Below are 13,347 nucleotides of genomic sequence, written 5' to 3'. Positions count from 1 at the left end.
ATCTTGAGAGATTTTTTTTTTCCTTAGATAGATTTCTCACTAACTGATGAAGCTCCATCATGTACTCACAAGGTCTTAGGCATGAATATTATTTATCAATAATTTTGATAATTTGTGTTATATCTACCTTGGGGGGAATATATAGTACCTTAATCTTGATTTGTTTTTGTTTTTTATCTGTGACGGAGAGAGAAATTCGCAGTAGTCATGAGAATAAAAGAAATTCACTGTAGTTAAAATAACAGAAAGATAACAGTAGGTGTTTCTTACTTTTTTATATTTGAAGAAAAGATGCAACTTCAAAGCAGTCACTCCATTTATAAAATCAAGAGGCTCGTCACAGTTTTTATAGAACCATCTTTGAAACAGTTAAACACAGGCAATGAAATAAAGTCATGAACCTGTTTATAAGAATAAAATACTTGTAAAAGTACGTGATGAACTTGATATTGCTAAAAAATGTAAACACCTACAGTTTGTAAAACCAAACAAAAAAAACAGGTGTTTGAGATAAATTTGATAAATATTATTAATTCTATCATTACTTTGTGTGAAATAACCAATACAACATCCACAATACTAAAACACAGACATTGATGAGATGCGGACAGACAAATCTGTAATGATCCCAGCTAACAAACTGCACTTTTGCCCCATGAACATCTCTTTTAAATTTACCAGGTGGAAACAATGACATCTGTCATAGAGCTGCTTTTGGAAACACTGGCTGATTTGAGAGATGTGGAGCTCATGAAGCTCTGGGTGTTCCAAAGGTTCCTGCGTCAAATTCACTCGTCAGATATCCAACGGAGGCTGCTGATGACGGCAGACGTGCAGGACACAGTGTTTTTTATGGTGCTCATTGACGGCCAGCAGTCTGTGGAGACGACCAAGAAGGTTTTAGAGAAGATGGAGAGGACTGATCTGGTGCAGACGTTGTCAGACAGCAGCTCAGGATCCAAAAGTAAGACAGTAAAGACAAAAACATCTTAAAATCATAAAACTGTTCCTAAACATGTGTCTCATAAGTTTATAAGCTGTTTTCTTCTCTTCACATTATAAATAATAAGATTTATGATGTAGAAAAAAGAGACATTTTAAAAGACACAATATCTGGTGAACAAGATATTTTTTATGACTAATGTGAAGTATGGAAAAATATTTCGGGTAAGGAGGCAAAATGTCTGATGAATTATCTGTCAAGGTTTGAGTGTAATTCTGTGCTGACGTCTTTGTATTGTGTTTTCTTATTTTTCCCTACAACGGTATTGTCTAATGTCGGTCACATGTTTTTATTTCCTTTCTTTCTCCTCAGAAAAACACTCTGTGGATGAACGCCTGTCTGCACTGATCCACAAAGTAAGCAATGCCGTTTCTGTCTGACCACGCAGAGTACAGCTTTTATTAAATAAGATGCAGGTTTAAATTCATATCAGCATTGATTATGACCAATTAAACCAAACTTATGACTTAAATTAAATGTTTCTAATGTTCCTTTTATCAAGTCGTTGTATTTTTAAACTGTTTTTCAAAGACTTAAACAAAATACTAAACAAGGAAATGATAAAAAATCTTCATTGTGCTGCCACCTGTTTCTGCGGTGACGTCATCAACAACAAAAACTCAGACAAAGTAGAGGCGCTGGTGGATTCTCGCACAAACACTCGCCACCTTTGTGTGCCAGCTCAGCTCATTATCAATATGGACCCATAAATATTTATATGAACTGACCATGTATGGCCGCAGAACTCCGGTCTCTGATTGATCTAGGATTTAGCAGCATTTCCACAGTGTTACATGTATTGATGTGAAGCTGATGGTCATCACAGTCGGTAAGCTTGTCCAAAGCAGCCCTGTGGCTGCTCGTGTTGAAGATGCTTGTGAGTAGACTGAAGATGACAGTATTTTCACTACAAAGTGATTAGGTAGCTGATACAGTCGTTTGTAAACAGAGTAAACAGAAAAGGTTAGCTGACACATTCCTGAGGGGCCCCAGTACTGCTGTGTCTGAGAGGACAGAGCTAAATTTCACCTGTTGTGGTCTATTTGTTAAAAAACGGTTAGTACTGCTCACTTAAAAGTGTTCATATTCAGATTAACTAATTTCTTTGATAAGGATGTGTGGCTGAATTTAATTAAAAGCAGAAATAAAATCCATTATATGCAGTCTGGCATATGTGACAGGACTTTCTAGGTGCTTCGGGTATTGTGGAGATGACATCACTTGTGCTGCAGTTTCGTATATAGGCAAATTTGTACTGATCTTAGGATGGCTTTACTTCTTTGTGTAGTTGTTCTGTTCCGAGCTTCACCAGTGATTTCAGCCTGGAAATAAAATTTAAAAAATTAATCAGGTTACAGATATTAAAGAGTAGCAGAAAAAAAGAAACATCTTCTCCTTTAACAATCAGATAATTACCAAATTTATCAGTACCTTAGGTGATCTTGAAGAAAACACATCTTCCAACAGCTGAAAAGAATGATAATACTGATATCGACCAGGAGCCAAAATATAAATCTAATAAACATTTTTTTCACTATGAACTAATACTTGTAATTTTCCAGGTGGCAACAATGAGGGCTGTTAAAGAGCTGCTTTTGGAAACACTCAGTGATTTGAGTAACGACGAGTTAGAGAAATTCAAGGTGTTGCTGCAGTTCACGTTTTTCCAGAGGAGCCTTGAACTCATCTCATGGGAAGAGCTGAGCCTTCCAGACACCTTATGGAGTGAACTGAGCCCTCTACACGCTGCATTGGGTGAAGTGAGCCCTCCACACACCTCATGGAGTAAATGGAGACCTCCACTGTCCTCATCGGGTGAAGTGAGCCCTCCACACACCTCATGGAGGGAACCGAGCTTTCTATTTGTGTCACAGAGGAGACAAATTAACATGAAAGACCGACTGGTAGATATGATGTTGAAGAAGTGCGGTCAACAGTCTGTGGAGGTGACCATAGAGGTTCTGACAGACATGAACAGAACTGATCTGATGCAGAGGCTGTCAGAGACCAGCTCAGGACACAAAGGTAAGATTGAAGATGATAACTGCAACTTTAGATGTAATAATAAATAAATATGTATTGTTACAAAATCAGCAGCTTATAGTTTAATGCAATACAGTAACAACATGTAGGCCTGCCATGACCCCAGAACAACCAAAGAGTTAAAACAACACCTCTCAAACACAGTCTCAACTAAAAACTAAATATCAGCTTCACAGAGTTAGTTGTCCATCATTTAAAAATCTGGAAATATGCTTCTCACTCTGTGAAATTAAGTGACTCATTTAACAAACTAAATTTACAAAATAAAAACTAAATGTGAAATGAGACAGAGATTACCTCAGAGGTGAATGTTTTGGATTTTGCCTATAAAGTAAAGATGTTTTGAGAGATGAATGACTCTGTTGACTTTGTTGTGTTTTCAAAAGTTCTTTTCTTTGAAAACATTCTTTGTGATTGAGCCACATGTTGTTCTTTGTTTTTTGATCCATTAAATGTGTGTATTTTGAGCTCCTTATCGGTCTTGTGTTGTATTTAGCCTTCTAGGAATTTGGCAAATGTTGTCTCCATGATTTCACATTCATTCATTTAGTTGTCTCTGTGTAAAGCCTTGATTTGACTTATACTGCACTCCACTGTGGAGACAGACAGGCAATCTGTGTCAGCCAGATTATTTCTCTTTGATTCCCTCTGTGATCTCTGTAACCATGGCTTCCTCCTGCCTTCAGTTCACACACCTGAAACTGAAATATTAAAGACATTTTATTCTCAGGAGGACTCAGTATGACACTCTTGACAAGAACACATAAAGGCTTCACACAGTGTTTTTATTATTACAATTACAACTGTCATTAAATGTGTTGCAGCTGCAGGATCATCAGCTGAAGCGTTTGGTGTGAGTACCACGCAGGGAGGTATGTGTCTTATAAAAAACTTAAAACACAAAAAAACAAAATAAAAATTATGTTCCTCTAAGCACTGTAGTAATTTTAATTTACATTTCTGTATATGAACCTTTAACACAGAGTTTAATAGCAAAGAAGACCCCAGGTGAAACTGTCATTGATTTTTATTATGTTACTATTAAGGTTGATTTTTTTTGTTCATTTTACCAATTCTAATATAAATCCTTGATATTAGAATTGTAACAGTCTGACAGAGTCTGATTGTAAAGCCTGATGTTAAGTCAGTCATTCATTCATAATTCCTTTGTCCTCAGAGAAACACTGCGTGGATGAACATTGGCCTGCATTGATCCAGAAGGTGAGTAATGTCACTTCAGTCTGACATTATGTGATCAGTTGGACAAATACGATGGTTACTTTGTGTGATATAACTAACTCTTACCACATCCACATTTTTAAAACACAGACATTGATGAGATTTGAACAGAAAAATCTGTAATCATCCCTGATGACAAACTATACTCTTACCCCATGAACATTTCCTTTGAATTTACCAGGTGGAAACAATGGCATGTGTCATAGAGCTGCTTTTGGAAACACTGGTTGGTTTAAGTGATGGGGAGCTGAAGATCCTCAAGAGGGTCCTCTGCAGACGCTTCTCAGACAGCACATTAATACTGCTGAAGATAGAAGACAGGCAGGTCATAGTGTTTTTAATAGTGCTGGCCTACGGCCAACAGTCTGTGGAGAAGACCAAGGAGGTATTAAAGAAGATGACGAAGACTGATCTGGTGCAGAGGTTGTCACACAGCAGCTCACAATCAAAGAGTAAGAAAATGAAGAACTTACTGGTCCTTAACATGTGTGTCTTTAGTGTGTAAACCGTGTTCTGTAACGTGCTAGGCTTCCCCTCCACCCAGAGATATATTGTATATATGTCTAAGGGTTCAGGTCTCCAATAGAGATACATACAATATATCTCTGGGTGGAGGGGAAGCCTCTTCACTCAGAGAACCAGGGTTAGACATGTAACCTCACATTTTGCTCTCTTTAAATTATAAATATTAAGATTTATGATTTAGAGAAAATAAGAATCACTCTCTTCATAGAAAATATAATTTATGGCTAATGTGAAATATGAGAAGTGTTTGGTCAGAGGGGGCAAAAATTACTATTGAGGTGGTTTAGTTTTGCCTATTTTCATTTTTTTAACAAAGTAAAATGTCCTGATAACAATGTTTATTGTCAGATGTTTGATCAGTCACTCATGACTTTTAACACTTTTCTCCTCAGAGAAACGCTTAGATGAACACCGATCTGCACTGATCCAGAAAGTGAGTAATGTCACATCTGTCTGACTTAATACAAAACAGCTTCTACTGAATAGATGCAGGTTAAAAAATATCATCATCTTAAACATTTTGTATAATGATACAATCAGAAGTCATGATTCACTTAATTAGTTTTCACAGAAGTGAATGTGTGTTCAGGTCGAGCTCTTTAGCAGTAATTTTATGCAACAGTAATAATATGATGTCTTTACCACTGAGGATGAGATAAGAAAATGTCAGCTAGAACAAAACCTTTAAACAAAGTATAAAACATAAAATAATGAAAATAATTTTTGAGCCACTGTGACTCATTTCAGTTTTTGTGAAAAGCCTGCAGCCTGTAAATTAAATCAAAAACAATTAACAGTTTATAAGAATTAAAGGAAGAAGGAAAAGGGAATCATCTTTTGATTTGTACTTTGGTTCCTCAAAAGAACATAAAATATACCAAAACTCAAATTTTTCGCAAATATACCAATTTATAAAGAACAACCAATCCAACTGTACTTAAAACAACAGCAGGCACCAGATGGATCAATACCTTATGTGATCTGCCAGTACCACTCACATCTCCATTAACAGTGATGTGGTGCAAAGAAACACATTTGTAATTGTCCCTGTGGATTAAATATACAGGGTTCCTACGCAAGTATGGAAAAGTATGGAAATAAATTTGATCAGTTTCCAGGTATTAAAAAGTATGGAAAATGAGAAATAAAGTATGGGAAAAAATTCATGTTTCCAGACTATTACCACTGCTCTAAAATACTGTTTTCTAAAATTAGGTATTTCCAAAAATAATTTAATCAATCCAGATCGTGCTTTATGCCGGGCCAAGCACAGTTTGTGTGAGAGCAAACGTCTCAGAAAACATACCGCCCCTTTTACCTGATTGACAAGTGTTATGTCCAGTCCGCTGCCCCATGACCCTCCTCCAGCCCCCCAGGTATACCGCTGCCCCATGACCCTCCTCCAGCCCCCCAGGTATAAAGTTTCACTCCAACACTGCACCTTCGAGTTTTTATTTGTATGCCATTATGGTACTTGGCTACAATCGCCTATTAAGAATAATTAAATATGATGTGAAATATGATACACTGATGTATTTACTCAGATGTCGCATATTCTCTGAAAAAAAAAAAACATAGAGAAGTCTGGAAATTAGGGTATGGAAAAGTAGGGAATTTTGAAATTCCAAATGTGTAGGAACCCTGAATATATGTCCTATAAATGTATGGATTCTTTCAGGTGGCCACAATGGCAGTGGTTAAACAGCTGCTTTTGGAAACTCTGAATAGTTTGAGTGACAAGGAGCTCGAGGAATTCAAGAAGTTCCTGATGTGGATCATCTGCCAGAAGAAACTCAAAGCCATGTCATCACCGATCACCCTCACAACAGACAGAGCAGAAATAGTGGATCTGATGTTGCAGACCTACAGCCAGCAGTCTGTGTCGTTAACCAGGGAGGCTGTAAAGAAAATGAACAGGACTGATCTGATGCAGAGGTTGTCAAAGCCCAGCTCAGAACTTGAAGGTGAGACAAAAAATATCATAATCTTATGTGTCTCATAAATGTCTAATAAATACATTTTGTGATTCATAATTTGAAAAAGGTAAATCTGCTTGTGTACAAACTGTATCAGTACCAATGTGAAAAAAATGGAGCAGGGATCAATAAATCAATTGAATCACAATTAAATCAATAACAGTCACACAGAATGTCATAAGTTTAATGAGTTAAGAAATGATTGCAGGACTTTTGTGTTGGATTGCTTTTAGACCGTGTTTATGATATTGTGAATCCATTGTATTTATTCTTGAGGTGACTGAGCCTTTATAAAGTCGATTATACTTTCTACGTTAGGTTAGAGTATAATCCTCTGAGTCATTTTAAATGTCTTTTCTCTGCAGAGAAACACTCAGTGGATGAACATCAAACTGCAGTGTTGGAGAAAGTGAGTCTGACTTTACACATCACAGCTTTCATTCAGTAGATGCAGGTTGAAAACCATCCTCATCCTGAACATTATAAATGTTGATACAAATCAAGCCAAAGGTTTTAAATTGGATGATTCTCACAGTGTTGAAGAGTAACTTTTGTGTTTTCCAACCTGGAGTCAGTCAATTTTTCTGAAACTCACCTGTTTACAATTTATTTAGACGTAAAGTTACGCATATTTAATGATGGGGTGGCTTGAGTGACAGGCTGTCTGCGATGCGTTGCTGTAGTCTGTAAGTTAGGTCCATCCCTCACTTTTCCACAGCTCCAATTATGGTCACTTCTGACTCCAACAAACCAAGACAGCGACTTAATACATTCTATGGAAAATATGCTGGCTCTATATATGCTAAAATTAATGTTTATTTAAATGTTTGGTGAAAATTATTTCAAGGATGTTTCTGGTTAAACAGAAAGAATATTATTGTTAAATAAAGAGGTTAACCTCTTTAGGGTTCCTCTCCATAATGTTGTCAGACACTTATAATAACAATCTGAGCCTGTCAGAGGAAAAACCAAACACTTTAAGAAAAATTGGGAAACATAATCAGTAGAACATTTATTACTAGCTGTATCATTGTCTGAAGTGATCATGCAGAGAAAATAAGAATCTCATAAGATCCATGTCTAAAATGAAAAACACGGATGAAATACAAAGAAATATGTTTATTCATGCCCGTTCAGAAATTACACATTTACTTAACGTATCCTTGAAAATTTTCAGGCAGCTGTGAAACAGATTCTTTTGGAAACACTGAAGGATTTGAGTTCAAAGGAACTGGAGAAAATCAAGTGGTTGCTGCAGTTCACGCAGTTCCAGAAAGGCCTTCCACGCACCTCATGGAAACAGTTGTACTGGGCAGACAGTACAAAAGAACTAGTTGATCTGATGGTCCAAACCTGCGGCCAGCAGTCTGTGGAGGTGACCAAGGAGGTTTTCATGGACATGAACAGGACTGATCTAGTAAAGAAGTTGTCAGTCATGAGCTCAAGAATGAAAGGTCAGAGGAAGAAGACAAAACTGCCACATTACCCGATCACATGTTTCTCATAAGTGTTAAATAAATAGAGTTTAGATTTCATAGTGAAACTACATTTAAACTTAATTGAATCAATAAGAGGGGGTATTTAATCATCACTCCCCAGTATCTCATGTAAACATATCTGCAGGGAGCAATGATGCTGGAGTCTAGACGCCAAACTCTAACTATGTTCTGCTGTTGAAATAAACATTTAAAATGTGAGTTGTCTGACTGAAATGGGTGTTAATGATATGGTGTCAAACCTCTCTCATTCTGTTTTTATGATGTTAGATCCAAGCCCATTTTAGTGTTATTTTGCGATTAATACTCAATATGGAATTTTATTGAAAAGCAACTTAATCTAACTAAAGTTGTTTATAGTCTGATTTGAAATCTGCAAAGAGTCATTTTCTGTTTTCTTTCTCCTCAGAGAAACATCCATCTGAATGGCTCCAGAAGGTAAGTAATGTCACATTAGACATACTTTACACAACACGCTATTAATTTAATTTTTACAGCTGGAAAATCATCCTCATTATGACAGTGAAGAGGTGGAATTTTTTTAAATCTTTTTTTTAAACTTTATTTATTGAGATTTTCCACGAACATACAAGACAGTAACATAAGTCGTCACTCAAGTTGCAGTTATGTCCAAAAAATAAAAAAATTAATGAGTTAAAGGATACTGGAGACAAACAACAACCAAAACAAAGAGATTACGTTGAGAGAAAGAAAAAAAAGGGAAATAATTAGAATAATAATAATAATATTAAAAAACCTACACATAGACAAATGAGCATACATGAAGCAAAACAAAACAGTACTAGTGCATCATAGTGCATTCAAACCTCAAAACTTTTAAACCAGAAACGTGTAGTGGAAGTCACGAGAGCATGTGATCAGGTGGATCACTCCTGCTTTTGGTAGCAGTGACAGAGAGTTAATAAAATAAATTAATCAGAGATCAACCGTGCAGAACCAAATATATCATCATCCTTATGTGGTTATTATTAGTTGTTATAATACTCCTATTACTAAAATGTTTCCATTGATGCAAAAAAAAAATATGTTTCATCACTACAGTGGAAATATTACATAAATGTCTTCTGTCTACTTTGAATCCATCAGGTGGTGACCATGACATCACTTATGGATAAGCTTTTTGAAACACTCAAAGATTTAAGTTACACAGAGCTCAAGCAATTCAAGCATGTCCTGCAGCACACTACAGTGAAGAAAGGCCTCCCAAAAATCTCAAGACAGAGAATGGAGACAGCAAGCAGAGATGAAATAGTGGAGCTGATGGTGGAGATCTACGGCAAGCAGTCTGTGGAAGTGACCAGGAGGGTTTTAATGGAGATGAACAGGATTGATCTGGTAGAGAGGTTGTCAGAAGGCAGCTCAGGTAAGTTGTGGGGTTAATACAAATACTATTCCAGCATCAAAGATTTGGTATGCAGGGGACTTCTGGTATAGCGCTGAGGCAGGCGGCTGTGTGGAAGAACCTGTCCTGACCGGTCGGTTTTAACCCTCATGAAGAGCAATTTTAAGACATGGAACCTAGACTGAAAAGCAACATGGAGGGGGAAAAGCCAAGAAAAATCATAATTAAGGCAGGTCCGGGGCCAGACAGAGGAGAAACAACCGAGGAAAGTGAACAAAGAAAGTTACAAGAACAATGGCGAGATGGGGAAGGCTAATGAAGTTTTGGCTAACTCAAGCATGCAGGCCATCTATAATGAGATTCGGGCTCAACTCATCCTGGCCTGAACATCTGGAGTGTTTTTGTCCATTTGTCCGCACATGGAGAATATGAAAGTCTATTTTTACATTGTCAATAAGTTGGCCAAGCCTTTAAACATATCTAAACCTCCATAGCAACGGAACCCTAATTCCGCCTAGGGCACCAAAGTGGCTAGAGCCGGCTCTGGCTACGGTGTCGATTCAATGCAGAAGTGGTATGCACAGCCCAGGTCGTTGGTGATATGCTTCCAGGATTACAGAGTGGAAGAACAGGTGCTGCATGGAAAAAGAGAGAGGTCCGATATGAAGGGAAGAGGATTTACATTGACCAAGATGATCCTTCCGAGATACTGCAGAAAAGAAAGGCATACACGGCGATATTGAAGGAGCTTAAGGCAAAGAGAATCGGGTTTCAGACGACACATCCAGCTAAACTGAGGGTGTTTTTGACAGTGGAACCCAAATCTACAAGAGTGCTAGCCTGGTTCCAGACCATAGACCCTGCCCACTCAACTGAGTAGGCTTGCACCTCTGGTCCGGCATACTGCAATGAATTTGCGATTTATCTTGTCCAAACGATGGACGGACCAATGAACGCCGGGGGTGGGGGCGGGTCTAGCGATTAGCCAATCAGCGTCACGCTAATGGCGACTGCTACAGATCCTACAGACCACATTAACGATGCTATCGAGGTATTTCGCCACTACTCGCGTTAATGGAGGACCAAATTAAGGAAGCTGCTAAACTGGATTTAACGGCAATGCAGCTGGGCGTGCACGACGACGGAGACATTTTAAATGGGCAATGCTCGCTTGTTTTCAGCACCCCCGGGGCATGGATACTAATGACGTCAGATTCTGGGTGAGTCGTTGATCTCTACTGATTGGTTAGGGAAAAATCTAATTCCTTCCCCCTTGTAAATTGCCTTCAATGGAGGCGATGTCAGACTGAAGGTTCTGGGAGCTTCAGTCTGACACTCAGGCTACAAGAGTGCATCAGAAGCAGCTAAAGCTATGATCAAGAAAGGATTCTCCTTGGATAACTTCAAGGAGCCTGATGCTACAGCGCCGAAACAGCCGAGACTAGCAACGTGGGAGAGGGCAGATGCAGACCACCGCAGGCACACAGTGGACCAGGAGCGCTTACAAGAGAGGCTACGGAGTTTCTTCGCAGAAAGCCTGTCACTCAAAGTTTCTTCTTTTTTATTTTCGGACAGTTTAGCAGAAGATATATTACTGTCACTCTTCGACCCTGCCTAAGTTGAATCCTAACCGGTTAAAGGTGAACCCTTTTTGGAGCTGACGTTAAAGGTACAGAGGGCTTTTTTTTTCCACACACAAGGGAGGCCCTCGACTGACGCAAGGATTTCCTCTCAATTTGATATTTCACTTAAACTTCGGACTTGGAAGTCAAGCTTATTTTTCCCTGTTTTTCGTGGGTTTTATTATTATTTTTTCTTTCTGTTCTTTCCTTTGGGATTGAAAATGTATTTTTCTTCTCGCGAGCTTTATGTGGTTCACTGTATTCCATTGGTTGTCATGGGCAGTGTTACACAAGTTTAAGCGATGTAAAAAGAATATATGCATCAACAGGAATACAAGATAGTTACACAATGGCCTGCATAATCCAATGAAATGGAGTAAAAACATTGCAAAGATCAAACGAGAATGGTTGCAGGTAATTTTTTTGGCAGGAAACCCACCTATCCCCAACAGAGCATGAAAAATTTAAAAGATTGGGTTTTCAAAATACATATTATTCATCACATAAATCTGGAAGGAGGAGGGGGGTAGCTAACCTGATTTCTAATGCAGTAAATTTTGAATTCATATCTGAAGTCAAAGATAAAGAGGGAAGTTACATGTTGGTTAAAGGCAAATTAGATAACAAAGAGGTTACATTACTTTATGTATGCACCTCCAGGGAGCAATAAATCATTCTTTAAGAAATAATTTGATTTAATAGCCACTGAATCATATGGAACCCTAATATGTGGTGGACATTTAAATGTCCAACTTCAACCGAGACTAGATACGACTAATCCGCCCCAAAAGAAAAATCCAAATGCCACAATGGTCCAGTGGATGCTTAAAGAACTAGGGATGATTGACGTTTGGAAGGAGCTTCATCCACTGAACAAACTGTTAACTTGTTATTCTTCACGTCATATGATTTTAGGTGAAACTCCCTCAATAAAACATTCGGGAATTAACTTAACAAAAGATCTGTCACAACTTTTTGAAAGTAATTATGGCCCCATTAACAAGGACATGAAACCTGACATTTCTAGATGGACACTTCTCCCATTACATATGAGTAATAGAATAGAAATAATTAATTAATTAATTAATTGAATCTGTTACCATGGTTGCTCTATCTCTTCCAATCCCTGCCAATAGATACACCCCAAAAACAATTTAATGAATTGGAAGGGATTCAAGGTTCATCTGGAACAGTAGGAGACCAAGGATAAGGTTCAAGACATTGCAGTTGACAAAAGAAAAGAGAGGGAGAGCTTTTCCATGCTTACAAGATTATTATTATGCTGCACAACTGAAACATTTAGTATATTGGTGTGAACCAAACTATGAATCTAAATGGAAGACTTTGGAAATTACTCAGATAGATATTCCAGTACAGACTGTACTAGGCAACAAAAGCCAGGCCGAAAGGAGCTTTGGTAACTGAACCAATGGACTTAATTTTTGCTATTAAGCTGTTGTATGAGGTTTTGAGGAAATTACAATAGGAGAAACTGGCAGGGATCTTGAGTTGGATTTAAACTGTGGGTCAGAAGAGGTATCACATCTCTCTGTTCAGTCGTCTCCAACTGAAAATTACAGAGCTATGGTGGATATATCAAAGACATTTGGACTAGAAAAGCAGGACTTCTACAGATACCTGCAAGTTAGGGACTACTTTAATAAAACAATTTCAAAGCTTAAAGATTAACAAACACAACCTTATTACTATGTTTTCAAATGCATACTTAATGGGAGATACTAAAAAGTTAGTGTCGAGATTGTATGGAAGTATTCAAATTTCAAAGAATCATTCTACAAAACATATTAAACAAAAATAGGAGAAAGAATCGAACATACAAATATTAGGAGAGGGCTGGACAAAGATACAGTCAGGTCCATAAATATTTGGACAATGATACAGTTGTCGTCATTTTGGCTCTGTACACCACCACAATGGGTTTTAAATGAAACAATGAATACCTGCTTAAAGTGCAGACTCTCAGCTTTCATTTAAGGCTTTTTTCAAAAATGTAGTATGAACCGTGTAGGAATGTCAACCATTTCTTCACAAAGTCCCCCAACTTTAAGGGCTCATAAGT

The 13,347-nt window shown here is 37.7% G+C and overlaps 2 protein-coding genes across 2 annotated transcripts in view; both read left to right on the top strand.

The window, feature by feature from the left end:
- Positions 1-13,347, top strand: part of c5h19orf53 (chromosome 5 C19orf53 homolog) — a 40,265-nt gene that overhangs the window by 14,735 nt on the left and 12,183 nt on the right. The window lies entirely within an intron of this gene.
- The window catches only part of LOC126390570 (uncharacterized), a 32,764-nt gene that overhangs the window by 10,118 nt on the left and 9,299 nt on the right, over positions 1-13,347 (top strand). The window contains exons 6-17 of the mRNA XM_050044944.1: positions 682-964; positions 1,316-1,359; positions 2,566-3,028; positions 3,871-3,918; positions 4,224-4,267; positions 4,467-4,737; positions 5,203-5,243; positions 6,489-6,774; positions 7,152-7,195; positions 7,964-8,240; positions 8,692-8,720; positions 9,390-9,666. Coding sequence (XP_049900901.1) covers positions 682-964; positions 1,316-1,359; positions 2,566-3,028; positions 3,871-3,918; positions 4,224-4,267; positions 4,467-4,737; positions 5,203-5,243; positions 6,489-6,774; positions 7,152-7,195; positions 7,964-8,240; positions 8,692-8,720; positions 9,390-9,666 — 2,107 coding nt within the window. The remainder of the gene's footprint in view (positions 1-681; positions 965-1,315; positions 1,360-2,565; positions 3,029-3,870; positions 3,919-4,223; positions 4,268-4,466; positions 4,738-5,202; positions 5,244-6,488; positions 6,775-7,151; positions 7,196-7,963; positions 8,241-8,691; positions 8,721-9,389; positions 9,667-13,347) is intronic.

Source organism: Epinephelus moara, chromosome 5 (genome assembly GCF_006386435.1).
Source record: "Epinephelus moara isolate mb chromosome 5, YSFRI_EMoa_1.0, whole genome shotgun sequence".
Taxonomy (NCBI): Eukaryota; Metazoa; Chordata; class Actinopteri; order Perciformes; family Serranidae; genus Epinephelus; species Epinephelus moara.
Note: the sequence above shows the minus strand (reverse complement) of the source record. Positions and strands in the feature narration are given on the sequence as shown.